The sequence below is a fragment of the Papilio machaon genome, chromosome 26, assembly GCF_912999745.1.
Source record: "Papilio machaon chromosome 26, ilPapMach1.1, whole genome shotgun sequence".
In the NCBI taxonomy this organism is placed as follows: Eukaryota; Metazoa; Arthropoda; class Insecta; order Lepidoptera; family Papilionidae; genus Papilio; species Papilio machaon.
In genome coordinates, this window is record NC_060011.1 from 1,777,637 (window position 1) to 1,795,774 (window position 18,138).

Below are 18,138 nucleotides of genomic sequence, written 5' to 3' on the forward strand. Positions count from 1 at the left end.
TTTGTTCGCGCAATTTCCTTAATTAGTTGAACAAAGTTTTTGCTTTACCTATTAATTTAATGATTTTTATTTCTGAAAATCAAATTTTTTGGTGTATGTCGACGGGTGTTTCATGATCCAATAATAAAAAAAAATATTACATTCTACAAATCATTCAATGGTAATATTGATTAGTCAAGGATTAAAATTGTTTATTCGCAGTCGCTAAGTCTCTATTATTATAGTCAAGGTTGTTTTTATAAATTAATTAATTATTATTATTTAGGTTACCCAGTTAATTGTAATTCATTAAACTAGATTTCACGATATTATGATCTAGTTATATCTAGTGTTAGGGTTGTAATATAATTTCCTTCTTTTTATTACTTAGAAAATTACTTCGTATTAAAAAAGAGCAATGTGACCAATTATTGTTGTCACGTGTCGTGACAATAATTCACTATTTTCATTTAGGTTTGTATTATATTTGCCTTGAATTGGCAATAACTTTTATTTTATAGCTTCTGTCAAATTAGTATATAGGTACTATGTGTAAAAAATAATTGTGTACATAGATAATATGTTTTTTACGACTTTTTTCGTATTAATTTTTATGCAGTCTCTAGTCAGTCACACCTGAATCAAAATTCATGATATATCTTATTTATAGACAATAAAAAAGGCAATCTTTTTATTTGTTTCACGGAATGGAAGGTTGTTATTATTGTCTATTTATTACACAAGACAAACAAGCTTAGCCCAGCCGTTAGCAGGGGTCAGAGGTCTTGTATGGTTATAAATATATTTAAAAAAATATCTTTTCTACAATTGATTGTTCTGACGTTGTTAAAAATAGCTATAATTAATAGGTATATATTATGTTTTGTTGTAATTTTAAGAAATAAATAATGAAATTTGAATTAATAAACTATTCGTATTTTTCGGATTTTGTGATGTCCCAATTTTAAAATGACTCGACAATCGCACATTTTTGTTTTGATACATTTGATTTGATAGTGTTTTTATAATTAAAAGTAGTGACTTGTAAATGTAATTATTATTTAAATTTTGTACTACTTTTTAATGTTTCTTATCTTTGTCCTTTTGTAGTCTGTGTTCTTTCGCAAATGTGGGATCGTATTCAATTATCCTCATGAAATATAATTATAATATTAAAAACTAGCTTTTACCCGCGACTCCGTCCGCGCGGAATAAAAAAAATAGAAAACGGGGTAAAAATTATCCTATGTCCGTTACCTGGTTCTAAGCTACCTCCCCACCAATTTTCAGTCAAATCGATTCAGCCGTTCTTGAGTTATAAAAAGTGTAACTAACACGACTTTATATAAAACTATAGATTATTTACACAATACGCAAATAGATTCTAGACAATATAAAAACTTTGTTCGGGGGTGACTCAATCACCCTTATTACAAGCAAAAAGTTTAGTAACATGTTTTTTCCTCAATATGTCGAGGTGTTTTAGAGTTTCCAGAAATAATATAATTAGTAATAACTATTCTTACCAGACTAACTCAGGAAGGTAATGTTTTCATGTGTAAGTTTTTTATGCACGTGTAAGCTCAATCCTACGAATGCCATTGGATCGTATACTTCTCTTGTGTCAGGAATTAGTCGGATATTTTTTAGTTTTTTCATTAACAGTGTTTTGTTTGATATTATTTAATAGTAGATATAAAAAACTGTATCGTCTGTTTGTCCATAGGTGTTCCATCTTCGTGACATCCGCTGGGAGCGGCCTCGGTTCCTCTCAAAGTCTTTCCTCGCTTTCGTCACCTTCAATGTCATCAGCTACTCGCTTCTAGCTGCGGAAGTACTTACCACTAATATAGCTAATACAACTGCTGAGAAGAAGGTAAGGGAACTAGTAGTTTATATGTATATTTTACTAGCTTTTAGCCGCGACTCCGTCCGCGCGGAATAAAAAAATAGAAAAAGGGGTAAACATTATCCTATGTCCGTTTCCTGGTTCTAAGCTACCTGCCCACCAATTTTCAGTCAAATCGATTCAGCCGTTCTTGAGTTATAAATAGTGTAACTAACACGACTTTCTTTTATATATATAAGATTAAACACATAACTATGTTTCGTAATTATGATTATAACAGTGGTAGAATCCGCGGCATTATTATCATCATGAGCTCCTTATACCTCCCCATTGAGGGGCTTGGAGCCTACCCTAAGTTAGTGGTGTGATTGAAGTTCTTCGTATAATTCGATTTGTTCAGGTTGCATCACGATGTTTTCCTTCATCGTAAGAACACATATATGTACATATATAAATCCAAAAATAAATTGGTACATAGCCGGTATCGAACCCAGGACCTGCAGATTACAAGTCAACTGCTTAACCCCTTAGTCAACGACGCTCTTTTGTGGCATTAGCTGCTGTACAAATGACCCGATCGACCGGTCTAATACTACGACTAAACTGAAGACATACGTCAAGTGCGAAGTTATTTTGCTTTTCGTCTGACGAGTGTGTGTCGTAGGAAAATTTTGGTTCTCTTCACCTAACCACAATAACCAAAACAAACAAATTAAAAGCGTTTATTTATTCATACCAAACTAAAATCCATAATTCTAGAAACTTCTTCTTTTTGTCACTGTACAAATAGATACAAATCTGTTTAAAACCGAGACAGTCTAACAGGTTAATTAGCAGGCATTATTTACAAAGATGTATCCTTGGAATAGACATATTAGGTGTTGAGATTTTTGTTTGATAATACAAGACTATTAGCTCTCATCTGCACGGGCGGTTTTTTAACGCGCGTTAAAGCATTCAAATAAAACAAATGCATTTCCATGTGCGTATCTGTTCACACGGCAGCGTTTTTAAAACGTGACGCTTTTTTATCACTCAGGCTGAAATTTATAGTCGGTACTCGGACTTTGCTTAGACTTATCTTACGAGTTTGAAATTTATAGTCACATGCTAAGCTTACCTTAGACGTTTGCTTAGCAAATGCTAAGTCACCAAAATCGTTGACTTAGCGAAATCTGACACGTTTCTCGACTACTTTTAAATTCGTATAATATATGCATCCGTAATTGCAGATACGTTGCCTACATATAATCGATGGAGGGACAGAAAGGGTATATTTCCCCTTCCTAGGCGTCCACTCCTCGTTCTACGATTTCGAAGGAGTTTACTAATATGCATTTGGCATTATATCAATATGGATTTGTCATTGTTATTGTTGTTTCGGAGTATGTGCGTGCTTTGAATCTTTTTTATATATTTTGGATTCACCTGATGACCACTCCGTTTCCAAGGATTTTGTACCTGCCTACTCTTACAAACACTTCTTTCTCGCTTCAAAGGATTTCAATTTTGCTTACGACATGGATTGCTACAGTAAAATAAACAAACAAAAAACATATTCTGAACATTGAAGAAGAAATCTCTTTATTAATATATAATATTTATTTATTAAGAAAAATATTGTTCAGGCCATGCAGGTTGTTAGTGCTACCCAATTCTTCGAATTGCGTATGTAGGTGGATAGGGAAACGTATAAAATTGCGGTAGAAGTTGACTCAATTTTCTTGAAACTTTATTTATGATGATGTACGGTGTAGGTTGGCTTAAGCCTAGTAAATCACCACAAACAGTCTACAACAGAAAGGAGAAAATTAGTACAAAAAATAATACCAAAGAAAAAGGTTTCTTCTAAAGTATACATGATTATTTTTATTAATAGAAAAATAAATACAGTATTACTTATTGCCGGTACTGATCATATTTACCTGTTGATGCGATGTTCCAAGCTTGTCAATTTTATCTATCCGAGACAATATCCAATTTGTCCGTTCAATAAAATCCATTCGAAAATCTTTGTTAGTTCGTTAGTCAAATCCAAATTAAAGATAAAGTATGGAAAGTCCGTAAGAATACGGGTCCTGGGTAAACATCAAAGGATGGAATCTTTATATGTCCAGGTAGATAAGCCAAATTCCAGAAGAAATGCATAATATGATAGAAAAGCGTAATGGAATGCAAGAGTCAACAAAAATTAAGATATTACCCTCAACAATAACAAAATCTAATTAATTTTGTTATTTGTTTGACGTTGTCATTTACTTTGTCAAGTCAAATAATCTCGTTCCGTTTACCGTATACCTAACCATAATATTACAAAAGTGTTAATTTAAAAATGTTAATTTCGTCGTTTTGCTTATAATTTCGATAGCAAATTATAAATAAATACAACTATTCGATTAAATTAATAAGTTAAATGATATATGGATCATGTATTTTAAATATATTTTTTCTAAATACTGAGAAGTACCAAGAAGATATTGTGCAAATAGAAACTTTTGTAAAACTCCCTTGCTTAGCAAAATCACTGTTGCCACCTCGGCTACTTCAAAATGTGCTTCAAAATGTCTAAATATACTATCTTTTTAAAAAGTCCTCCAAGTATTAAATGTGGCCTATTAAAGTGGATCTGCTATACTCGTTGTTATGAATGCCAAACTAAATTATATTAAAAAATATATAATGATTACCTCGTGATTTCTTGAATACGCCTAAAATGCATCATGTTCATTTTTAAATTTCATTTATATCTATATAAGTTAATATGGTAATAAAAATAATGATATATGCTAAATGAAGAAAAATGTGCTAAATGTCCTAAAATTCTGCCAAATTTTGCATAAAATATGCTAAATTGGCAACACTGACAAAATCTCAGCCCAGAACGACTATAAATTCGAATCTGAGATAACTTTAAGCAAATGCTTAGATGAGTTTGCCATAAGATAAACCTAAGTCAAGTCGGAGCTAAGTCCGAGTACCGACTATAAATTTCAGCCTTAATGTTTTAAGTACTGGTCGGATGAAACAAGAGTGATTTTAAAAGCGTTTGTTGCTCTAGAGCTGTAAAAAAGCGCCCGTTCAAATGTGCTCTGTTTCGATTGTTATAACACTTTATTAATACATATTATTGTCTCTATATTCAAAGTAAATAAGTGTTGAAGTCACTTGTTCAAATAATTAATTTTCAAAAACTTGCTAATTTTTAACAAAGCTATTCTTTATATATTCGTGAGTAATAAACTATAGTTGGAAATAAAAAAAAACGATTTTTTAATTTGCAGTCTAGTGTGAATATTTAAAATGATGGTTACACGGATAGTATTTAAATATTTTTACAACATAAAAGATGTAGATTATATATTGACCAAAAAATACTATGACAAGTTTTCTAACTGCATTGTAAGCATCAAATGTGCTATTGAAATGGGTAGGAAATATGTGTCCTCGACCTTACATCCTGTAGGACATAGATATTAAAGGTCTTCTAGGTGAGATAATTGGATTAGACGACATCGTGGGTGTACTACAATTAGTTGACATCATCGTAATTATTGTTATCTTCCGACACACAAGATAGTTTTTTACGAATACAGTCTAACCTGGATAAGCGAGAGTCTTAGAACTGCGATATTTTTCTTGCTTATAGAGATTTCTTACTTATCCAGGTTCGGCTATATTTGTTTGTCCATTCTATTGTGACCTACTGCTGTAATTTAAATTGTGTACAATAAAAAAAAAAATCTTTTTTAAAAAAAATCGTGTCACAATGTTAGTTACCATACTCCTCCGAAACGGATCGACCGATTTTATGAAATTTTATATGCATATTCAGTAGGTCTGAGAATCAGCTACTATCTATTTTTCATAACCCTAAGTGATAACGGTTGTCCACTTCTAATATTTTTTATAATGTGGCTTAATGCAGACAGGATAAAACCAGACTTCATTAAAAAACTTCAAAATGCACAAACAAGTAACAAAATAATGTCACGACTAACACCAAGTAAGAACCCAAAAGTGAGAAAGTTATCTTTTTTCTTGTAATACGTCTATATTGTAGTATTATTGTTATTTCTGCGTCGGTGTCGGTGATAATTATAGCTTCCGTACTGATGTTGGCAAAACTTTAAAATTGTTATAATACATTAATGGAGCATATCTTGTATTATATCTATTATATATCTTGTATGTATTAATATACATTTTACAATATTATTATTATCAACTCTTCATAAATGCACCATTGGAAAATATCTAGGTGACCAGACTCATCAATTATTGCTTATGTTATAATATTGCAAAATTTAATTGCACGTTTTTTTATTGCCTGTAGCCTGCGACTCCGTTCGCGTACAATTAAAAAAAATCGTAATAAGTAGCCTATGTGTTCATCCACACTATGTTCTACATCAGGGATCCCCAAACTATTTTAGACAAGTGACCCCTTTTCCAAAATGGACTGTTATCTCAGACCCCTATGGGCAAATTACCTACTTTTAAGATGTTATTATTATTATTTTTCATTCTGACTGAGGTAAATAGAAGAAGACAGAGTGCAATGCAATGCTTATAGCAGCAGCAGCAGTAGTAGCAATGCTTTAAGTTCGATATCGACCCCATAGGATATACCCCTTAATTACCCCTTTGGTAGTCCCTGTTCTACATCAATGCCAAATATCATCAACATCCGTTGAGGTGTCGTCGAGATACCTCCAAACAAACATCCATCCATCTAAACATTCGCATTTATAATATTAGTAAGATTTTAAGTATATTCGGATCTATCTTATGTTGCAGAATTTCTACCAGCACGTCTTCAACGGTTGCTACGCCGTGCTTCTTTTCATCGTCGTCATATTTTTCCTCATTTATGGTGTTGAAGTTTACTTTAAGGTAAGTTGCAAGAAATGTTATAACTATCAAATCACGTGACCTTGAATTGTTTAGTTAAACTAACTCCTAGGAACCTGTCTCTGTCTGTAAATATAGACAAACTGCACGTCTTGTTTAATATTAAAAAAACTTGAGAGGTGTCAAGGGACACCCGGATGGAACGAAGTTCCTTTCTATTAATTAGTGAAGGAACCAATGTTTATTCTATGAATAAAAAACTTAAGTCTTCACAAAAAGTACATTTTATTTCTATGAATTTTCGTTATATATTGTCACGTCGTTGCCATGGTGAAGTAACGCTCATTCGTTGTTAACATACTTACTATAGCAAAAAGTGTCGTGACAACTTTTCGTAAGAATTTTTTCCGTCTAGCCCCCTTTCACTTGGACTTTTTTTTAATTAAAAAAAACTTAAAATATAGACTTTATCACTCTTTGAGAATGTAGCTTTACAATGGTAAAAGAAATTTTGGAATTATTTTAGTAGTTTTTCAGTTTTTTTCGTTTCAAACAATACTAGAAAATATAGACTGCGATACAAGTGTTTTTTGTATGATTATAGCCGGGTACAGACCTTCAGTTAAAAGTATGCAGTTAAACTTTAGGTGTGTAACCGGCTTTACAATCAACTGTAACTATACTCCACATACCATATGACAATGGAGTACAATTATTTTATAATTTCGCCAAGGCTACAATACCACAATATGATGCCAAGATGGTTTTATTGTGATGTCTGGAGCTCATCAGTTGCCGTATTAGACTTTGGCACGTGTTATGTCCTATTGTTGTGGCAATGGCGAATTGTGTGGCATATACAAGGTTAGGGATGTTACCTCGATGGGTTGTTATTGTTAGACCCCATTTTCATTGCGACAGTTGACAGTTGCGATCGCGTCGAAAATGTTACATGCGTTGTTTAAGTAGACTTTGTTTAGTGGAAATGGAGTCTTAGAATTTATGTAAGAGAAATTATTTGTATTTTTCTATGTGTGTAACTAGTAAACTCAAAAACTACTGGATTTATTACAAAAATTGTTTAGACATTAAAATGTTACACTGTCTCAAAGTAACATAGGCTATATCACAAAAAAAATCTTTGCCATTTATGTATAGTTAAAATAGGTCGTTGGTCTGTCACATAAATTAATGTTCTTTGGTTGTTTTAATTAAGTCATATTCCAAACAGATGTTATTCGTCTCTTATATGGCGTATGACTAAACAAATTTAATCGGTAATTGCGATGTCTAGTCATCTTGCCTATTTTTAACCGTCTTCAAAAAGGAGAAGGTTCTCAATTCGTCAATTTAAATATATAAGATTTTAACCATAATAATTAAGCCAAGTGGCAAATATTTTGTTAATGTGAACTCAATATGTTAATATATTTCAATAACAGAGATAAAGTGTTTTTTTTTAAACTAACAGTAGTACGTCAAGGTTTTGTTCTGTGTTGTGAAATGTTCAAAACCATTATGATATGAGACGTATCATAGTCAGGATAACGATGTGTTCCAGCTCCGTGGCGAGTTCCTGAAGGAGACAAAAGTATGTACGATCATCTCTCCCAGACCTGGACCGTCTAGTGCTGACGATGACGACGTGCAGGATACGCTCGTCACCAAACAAGTAAGTTTATTTTATTTAATAACTAGCTGTCGACCGTGATTCCGTCCGCGTAGCATTTGAAAAAACCTAATAAGTGGTGTATGTGTTCTTCTAGATTCTAGACTATGTTCTAAATCTTTGTCAAATTTCATCAAGATCTGTTCAGACATTCCGCAACACAAACATCCATCCATCCATCCATCCAAACATTCGTATTTATAATATTAATAAGATTAAGTAAACTTAATCCTTACTAATATTATAAACGCGAAAGTAACTTTGTCTGTCTCGCTTTCATGCAAAAACTACCGAACCGATTTAAATGAAATTTGGTACACAGATAGTTTAGAGCCTGAGAAAGGATATAAGCTACTTTCAAACGCGAAATAAAGATTTTAAGGGGTTGAAAATGCTACCAGAAGACAGTATTTCACGCGGACGAACACTTGTAACAAACATCCTTTCGCATTTATAATATTACTAAGATATATAGATGTGTTTCATTTAGCAGACGGGTGCGGCTTTATTATAAACTACTCAAAACAAAATAGGGCCCACCGAAACTTTGTCTCTAATCGTGTTTATAAATAACTCATATACTTATCATTGACAAAATGAAGCACTACCACTTCTAGCACACATGTTTATTAGTTCATAATGATGTTTTAAAAGTTAACTTTTTTGTTGATTTCAAGTGGGGAGACAAAAAAGTAAAGTGCTTACCCATTTACCAATTTCTTAAATTTTCAATCGTTTGTGTTCTCAGTCTTGCTTTAAGCGCAATACTTTGATCACACTTTGTTTAGCTCTGTTTTTTCGTTTCGGCATTATTCCCGATTACAATGCCAGGTTCTCGTCGTCATATGGATGTGGAAACTTCGACAAGGGCAGTTCTTTTGCTTCAAGAGGGAGAATCGCAAAGATCGGTTGCATCTCGCCTTGGTATGTCACGGCGAGCTATTCGAAACGTATGGGAGCGGTTCCAGGAGACAGGTAGTGTGGCTAGAAGACCTGGATCAGGAAGGATTCGAGCCACAACTGCTCAAGAAGACCGGTACATTCGATTGACTGCGCGCCGGGACCGCACGACAACCGCCCGGACCTTGCAATCCCGGCTAAGGCAATCTACTGGCACACGCGTTAGTGGTCAAACCATTCGGAATCGACTCCACGAGGACGGGACACATTCTAGCATGCGTGTTATTCGTTTAAAATTAACAAGGGCTCACCGGGCAGCACGTTTGAGGTTTGCGCGTGAGCATTTGCACTGGACCATGGACAATTGGAGGACAGTACTCTTTTCAGACGAGTGTAAAGTCAAGTTTTTTAGCGATGACAGACGTGTACGTGTGTGGAGAAGAGAAGGAGAACGTTTTACTGAACCATGCATGCACGGTACTGATCGTTTTGGGGGCCCGAGTGTGATGATATGGGGCGGTATAAGCTTGTTAGGCAAAACAGAGCTGGTGATCTTGAACGAAGGCACGGTCACTGCAGCCAGTTACGTCGAGCCAGTAATCCGACCTCATATCATCCCATATTCACAAAGAGTAGGTGATAATGTTGTGTTTATGCAAGACAACGCTCGTGCGCATACAGCTAGGGTCACTCAGAGGGCACTTTCTGATGCCAATATCTCGGTTTTACCTAGGCCAGCAATGAGTCCCGATCTCAACCCGATTGAGCATTTATGGGATCAGTTGAAAAGAAGTCTTAAAGAGACCCATAGCCACGTTAACAGCCAACAGGACCTCATAAACGCGCTGAAACTCTGTTGGGAACGAATACCCGACCAAAACATCACTCATCTGATTGAGAGTGTGCCAGAGAGGCTCAGAGAGTGCATACAGAGCAAAGGAGGTCCTACTCGATACTAAAGAAAAGCTTCCGGCAAGATTATTAAAAACAAACAGTGACTATAAAAGTTTTTATCGACAGTCTACTTAGTGCTCATTTTCTCTAAAAATGAGTATTTGAGTGTATTGCGATAAAATTAAACAATTCAAACGTTATTTTGTGTTTACTTAATGTGTAAAACCCTAATTCAACATCGATTAATTGTAAAAATTTAATAATCATGTATGCACATAAATTAAGGGGCAAAAAGATGGTGGGCCCTATTTTGTTTTGAGTAGTATATAATATTTAATACTTGAATTAATAAAATATATGTAAGGTCAATAGCAGATATTTAACTGTGGAACAGAAACATTATAATTAGTGAATTGCGGTCAAGGCAATCGGCTATTTTAGTTATATCGACTTCCGATATGGTCGGTGTCCCTATTAGCATATAAAATCTGACAAAAAATAGTAATAATGTTATAACAATTATAATTTTATGAAATTTTACTTCTTACTAATATTATAAATGCGAATGTTTGGATGGATGGATGTTTGAATGTATCTCCGGAACGATTCAAAGTCTGGAAGAACACATAGGCTACTAAGTTTTTTTTTTTTTAATACCGCGCGGACGGAGTCGCGAGCGACAGCTAATATTTATAAATATATGAAAATGGAAGAAAATGGAATTTGCCTTCGGTGTCCACACTCATCAGATGTAACTCAGAAATACTTCCACTTGAAGCCTGTCTTCTTTGTGGTTGTGGTACTGCAACGGCGAGCTGGTCTTCCTGCAGTAGTTTATGCTGTTACTGTTGCACTGTCATATAAAAATATTACAATATAAGTTTAAATTCGTAACATCTCTTTGTAACCAATGAATTGTATATATTTATATCTAATTGCAGGGCATACAGACGGACCTGGCGGATCGCGACGGGTCCGTGGACCTGCGCTCGGTGGACTTGTCGCAGCTTCACCAATCGCGCTTGGGCCTCGTTAGCCAGGCGCTCATGTTAATACTGATTGCTGGCTTCCTAGCCTCGGAGACTCTTAGCGAGTTCTGGAAGACCAAGTTAGTTTAGCCTATTTTACTCGGATGTTTGGCAACCCTTTGTTGGGTAGTCGCATTGCTCTATTGTCACTTAAATTTACTCGTTGCTTAATTTAAATTCATTCACTATGGATTTCTGAGACCGAAATCTCCGTTTGAAACATGTTATGATCTTCAAAAAATACCCTGCCTTTTAGGGAAAAGATAGAATTGTATGAGACTTGACTCACTAAAATCCCCTCGAGGCCATCCTCAAGTGCGACTGGTGAGAGTCCCGGGATCTCCAAAGGAACGCACCGGGACTCTGCACAGGCAATCAGAGGCCTGGTATCATCATCTTCATTTTAAGACTGAAGAAAAACTAAATGTTATGTGTAGAGTGCCGGTGGTGTCACGGAACTGGCACGACGTGGTGTTCCGGCTGGCGGAGATCGGAGTCGCGCTATGGTTCCCCTGCGTGTTGTGGAACTCGATGGCTCCGGAGCGGCTGTGGCTGCTCAACCCGCGCCGCCTGCTCGCCAGGCAGCTCGATGACGCCCGACTTGCGGACCTTCTCGCTCATCATCATGACGCCAAGGTTAGTACCAGTAGGAATCAGTGCGCTTCCATTTATCTATCTCACTTCTTACTAATATTATAAATGCAAATGTTTAGATGGATGGATGTTTGTTAGAAGGTATGTTCAGATCGACTGAAATGGATCTTGATGAAATTTGGTACAGATGTAGAAAATAATCTGTAAGACCTAACGTTAATATTAAGATTTTTTTTTCGTGACAACTTGTTAAATTTGAAGAAATACAACAATCTAATTGTTTGATTTATGTTAATTTTGATACTTGCTTTGCCTAATCTATGGCTTTAGTTAGTTTTAACTTAAAATTTTACTGAGTATGTACTAAACGTATTGGAGCGGCGTGAGAAGTGGCTAGGAGTGATGTGACGGTCTAGTAAAAAAATAAATGGAAAGTGACAAATCTGATATAATAGTTTTGTTGGTAATTTGCTGAGCGAATAAATTATTAGAAACTAGCTTTTACCCGCGACTCCGTCCGCGCGGAAAAAAAAAAAAAACGGGGTAAAAATTATCCTATGTCCTATTCCTGGTTCTAAGCTACCTGCCCACCAATTTTCAGTCAAATCAATTCAGCCGTTCTTGAGTTATAAATAGTGTAACTAACACAACTTTCTTTTATATATATAGATATCTATTCCATTTTATAAATTTGATTTGTATTTCACATTTGTGATGTGATGCACTAAATGTGCTTTGGACTCCATTGTTGGCTTTTAGTGTACGGTCGTTGAAGTCTTCAGCTTATATGCTTTTGTTCACTTGTCAAAATTGTTTTACATTGCCTCGCTTGTAAGGTACATATCGGTAAATGCTGTCAGGTATACTTTTTTTTATATTGTTCAAGTCATTTGTCAAAGTACAACCAATCTTACAAAACAGATTTGGCATTGTAATTGTCAGTATTTTAAATGTTTGTCCTTTATTGGTATATTGGTCACATTTGTTTTTTTGTAAATCGTTTGACTACAATTATCATCAAAAGACATAAGTCTTTTACTTATTCAGGTGCAAAGTTTCATTTGTACATATTTTATTTGTTTGTAATTCATTGGGATTGATATGTGAGTTTAAATTGAAATCTTTTAACGCTCTGTTTTGAAAAATGGAGATTTTTTGTTCAGGATTACCCCAAGGTACTAATCTCGGTCCTCAGATATTGATGACGTTTTGGAACTTGAGATGGCGCGGTTGGGCGTTGTTGGTTGTAGAAATGTTTAATTACTGGCAAACTTTGGTCTGGCGAGTCGTTTTCAATGTAGTTGTTGCTGCAAAGTCATTGGAAGGTCTTCAGGATGTTTCTTTAAAATCTAAGAAGGTAATATTTGAGTTAAGAATTTCATGATAAACTTTTTGTTTTAAGTCATTTGAGAGATATTAATTTAGATTATTTTATGATATTAATTTCAATTTAACATCTTTTAATTTGCTTTTTAAAGCATTGTTTTTTTAACCTTTTGTATGCTTGAGATCTTTCTTTCTGTTCGTGATTTTCAACGTAAACTGTGTTTGGCCTAATAGATAAATCTGACTTCCTACTAATACCATAAATACGAATGTTTATATTGAGGGTTCTCGATGAAATTCAGCATAGATTATTTGGCTACTGGAAAAACATAGGCTACGTATTAAGTTTTTTCCAAGTTAAATTCCACGCTGATGAATTCGTGAGTGAAAGCTATATAAAAATAATTTCCTGTTTTAGAATGTGGAGACAGATTCCCTTGTGGGCAGTGTGGGATCAGCTCGTGACTGCTGGATCTGCTACGACGGGTCTCGCAATGAGCCTCTCATCCGGCCCTGTCGCTGTACGGGCGATGTGTCCGCTGTACACCACGACTGTCTGCGTCGGTGGCTCATTGAGGTATGGAAAACAAGATATGTACTAAATTATCTGCACCTTGTTAGAGTAACTACTGGGAGGCTGAAAACCAGCGCGATGACAAGCTGGAGACAAACTACTGCTACAAGAACTTTTTTTTTCTCTTTAATTGATATCTTTTGTAAGTGTAATTTGTTTTGTTTTTTTGTTTAATAGTTGTTGTGTGTATTTTATTTATTTTATTTATTTTTATATGAACTTTAGACATCTGTTCTTTTCAGAGCGACGTTATCAGATAACTATGATTGTTAATTTCTATTTAACTTAAAAATATTGTTGTTTCTTTGTTTTTTTAAACAGAATGAGCGGGATGACAATATTTTTTTAGTTCATTAAGTTTTCAGTTACACCAGTGTTTCTCAAAGTGGCCTAAAAAATGGGGGGCATTGAAATTAATTAAAGTAATGAAATTGTCGTTTTTAAGTTTTAGGGCTGAATAAAAATTAGGGGGCTCTGAAATATAATTGATTTTCAAAGGGGGCGGTGAAAGAAATAAGTTTGACAATCACTGAGTTACACTTTCAATATATTCTGATAATGTTGTGTTTATTGTTACCAGAGTGCAACCACACCGGACGGCTTGAAGTGTAAAGTGTGTAACACGCCTTATATTGTACAAAAGACAAACAGGTCAGTAGAAAACAGTATTTTTCAGTATTTTTATTTATTTTAGATATACCGTAGACACTTTCTGCCTTATATTTATTTGTTGATAAGACTTCTAACTTAATAAGGACTCTGAGTGCCACTTTTAATATTGTTTATGAATATGAAGATATTTTTTTTTTCTGGCAACATTTTTTTTCTGTTCGTTCATGATCACTGTCATCATTTTGACAGTCAAAAAATATAAAATGTGTATTATTTATGTAGAGGGTGGCTCGTATTATATGAAAATATAATCGGTAAAACTTGTCAATTAATTTTATTTATTCATTAACTTATTTACATTTTATATCGTCGTTCCCTTTTTATTAATATTCTAAACATTACAAGAATCATAATAATTTGACGTCCCCTTTTTATATTGTCTGCATTGGCGGGTTTTATTTCCATCTTTTATTTTATTTTTAATTTGTAATAAACTTTAGGCCAAATTATCTTTATGTTCGATGCAAATATTTTTATCGAATTGAGAGGAAATTGAATTTTTATGGATGGATGTCTTATGTCAGAGTGGAGTGGGAGCGCGGGTTCACTTGTGCGCACTGGACACAAACTGCGCTGGCTGTGGCGAGCGTGTGCGGCGCCGGCGCAGTCGCCTGGCTACTGATACAGCTCTACCCATCTCCCGTAGTGCGTGTGCTCTGCGCCGGCGCAGCACTACTCGTCTGCTACGTCGCTATCAGGTATAGAGATCACACACATCATCATCACCTCACTATACATCCCCACTGAGGGGCTAGGATCCTACCTCAAGTTAGGGGTGACTAGGACATAGTCAATGCTTGCACAATGCAGGTTGAATTCACACATATCAATGAATTTCTTCTCAGATATGTGCAGCATCACGATGTTTTCCTTCAGCGTAAGAACGTCGCATAAATGTACATATGTAAATCGAAACTCGAAAAATACATTGGTACATGACGGGATTCGAACCCAGGACCTGCAGATTGCAAGTCAAGTGCTTAACCCTTGAGCCACCGACTCAATATATATAGATAGATAGATTTCAATACATAATAAACAACCTCTGTCGGGTAAAGGTTGGCTACGTATATGTAATTACGGATGACTATGAACAACGATCACTTCACTATTAAAGCGTACTAGCTGTCGCCCGTGATTCTGTCCGCGCGGTATTAAAAACAAACTTAATGAGAAGCCAATGTGTTCTTCCAGATTATGTTCTACATCTATACCAAATTTCGTCAAGATACGTTGATCCGTTTCAGAGATAACTTCAAACAAATATCCAACCATCTAAACATTCGCATTTATCTTAATATATATAAATCTCTTGTCACAATGTTTGTCCTCAATGGACTCCTAAACCACTTAACCGATTATAATAAAATTCTCACACCATGTGCAGTTCGATCCAACTTGAGAGATAGGATAGTTTAAATCTCAAATTATAGTCGCAAATTTAATTTACTGCTAATCATTTGTCTGTTATTATTTGACAGTCACAATTATCTGTTAACTCCAAATGATTCTAACAGATGTCGATACCTTTCGACTGGGTTGAGTAAGTAATCAATAGATGGCGCTGCTATGGTAAATTTTTTATTCCGCGCGGACAAAGTCGCGGGCGACAGCTAGTAATATTATAATTTTAATTAATATATAAATATATTTTAATTTTTTATAATAAATAAAATAATTATTTGTTTTCAGATACTTAAGCACGAACACGGTGATAGCGTACCAACGTGCCAAAGTATCCTCCCTCAGGATAGTAACAGAACCTCTCGCTGAGTCTCAAGTCAACGACCAGACTCAACTCTGCACCATCAGTAAAACGGTTACAGTCGAAATAGCATCAAAAGCAGTACTCGAGCAAGCGCTTAAAGGTGACGTTAAAAACTAACGCTATAACGTTATAGCAGTGATATTTGTGAACAATGTGTGTGTACAACAGTGAAAAACGTTACAAAAATTAATCCGAGTGAAATCTTACGAAATTACGAATAAACTTTATGCCTAACATATCAGGCTAACGGCCTACAACTTAATAACGTTATTTTTGTTTATCGTTATAACGTTATTATCGTGATTAAAATTATAACGCCATAACCGTTATAACGCTATAACCGTTATATCGTTTAACGTTATCAATGGACGTTATTTGTGTAAGCTGCCAGTGTTATGGCAATGTATTAAGACTAAAAAAATATAAAATTTGAAAAAAGAATACTGAATGTTGCCAAACAAAATTACGTGTTTAGTACAAAGGAAGGTGATTTCTTATTATTAAAGTATGCGATCATTTATTAAATAGTATTTATTTATATTTTGTGTCAATATCTATAGAAATTTCTGAATTAATTTTATAAGATATAAATCTTATACATCGACAAATTTATCTGACCCGGTGGATATAATTACTATAGCCAGAAAAGTGTTTCTAGACTGTAGTCGTGCATTTTTTTGTATCCAAATAGGTATTATGTATTTGCGGACAAAATAAACCGTAATAACACTGGATCAGATCACCTTTTTTTCACTATAAATTCTTTAACGCATGTCAAAATTTGTTGATAAAATGGATACAAACCACTCAATAAATTTAAAATTAAAATTTCTTTCTTTGTATTTCTTTTTTTGTCGAAATGTGGAAATATTTAAAAGTGTTTTTTTTAATCGAAGAAAAAAAAATGTCATAGTAATTTTTATTGGTATGATTTTTATAAAGGCTATGATTTACTATTTAAGATGAATTTATTAAACATATTCAGATTTTATATTGAACAATATAATAGTTTTTGCAAAATGCTGTAAAATTCAATACCGGAATAAATGTACAAAACATATGTCAACTATTAATTTGACAAAAAAAAAAAAACAGAGATCTAAATGTATTTTTGACAGGTTTTTCATCAGTTGAAATTAACGTAAAAGTATACAATTATCAAAATACAGTCGAACCTGGATAAGCGAGAGTCCCGACGGACGACTTCTATGAGCGTGAAACTCGAGTTAGAAATAAACCTCTAAAAGTGAGAAAATATATATCAGTCCCTTAGACTCTCGCTTATCATGGTTGGACTGTATCTCAACTGTCTTATAAAATCTGAACTGATTTATAAAATCTGATTTAAAAAAAAATTAATAACTTTTTTTTAAAAAGGTATATATTAAATATTGAGATGTATTTTAAAGGCTTGTTATTTTAAATCTTAATTCGTATTGAATATGCGTAACTTGGAACGTGGATGCGTAATTTTTTTTTTTTTTAGATAAAGTGACATTTTGAATTGTTCAGTGACGTTATATTTTTGTATACGTAAAAAAATGTAGATTATATATAAATATAAAGCATTACGAGTGTTGTGATTAACTTTGATTGTATTAAAATATTGTAGTGTTTAGCATAATTAAATAAATGTAACCCATGATGGGTTGTGGCATTTCCATTTTTTTGTTTTTAATTTTTTTTTATTTCAAAATACTAAAATAAAAACAGAAGATATATTTATCCAGAAATTAATAAAAATTTTATAGCATATATTCGAATTAGGTATCTATTTTATAAATTGCATTTATCATTAAAAAAACATATTAAAATAGTAAAAAAAGTTACAAACTTTACAAGACTTTTACCGAGGGTTTCTGAAATCAAAATCTCTGTATAAAATTTCGTCATCCATATCATTCAAAAAAATGAAAAAAATGTCGTCATTATCTTTGACAAAACAGAAATAATATCGAGGGGTGAAAGGCTATTTGTTTTAAGCATCAATTTTTGCGATATTGACTTAATATATATAAATGTCGCTTAAAACAA

General features: G+C 33.9%; 1 protein-coding gene across 3 annotated transcripts in view; it reads left to right on the forward strand.

Annotated features, from left to right (window-relative positions):
- LOC106718786 overlaps positions 1–16,610 on the forward strand; it is a 52,678-nt gene extending 36,068 nt beyond the window's left edge. For 2 of the 3 annotated variants that reach the window (XM_045684604.1, XM_045684605.1), the window contains exons 5-13: positions 1,706–1,855; positions 6,626–6,721; positions 8,241–8,351; positions 11,084–11,250; positions 11,608–11,806; positions 13,509–13,667; positions 14,245–14,315; positions 14,861–15,034; positions 16,029–16,610. In XM_045684604.1, coding sequence (XP_045540560.1) covers positions 1,706–1,855; positions 6,626–6,721; positions 8,241–8,351; positions 11,084–11,250; positions 11,608–11,806; positions 13,509–13,667; positions 14,245–14,315; positions 14,861–15,034; positions 16,029–16,221 — 1,320 coding nt within the window. In that variant the 3' untranslated portion in view covers positions 16,222–16,610. The remainder of the gene's footprint in view (positions 1–1,705; positions 1,856–6,625; positions 6,722–8,240; positions 8,352–11,083; positions 11,251–11,607; positions 11,807–13,508; positions 13,668–14,244; positions 14,316–14,860; positions 15,035–16,028) is intronic. The other variant, XM_045684603.1, reaches the window with a different exon arrangement.
- Positions 16,611–18,138: the final 1,528 nt, after the last annotated feature.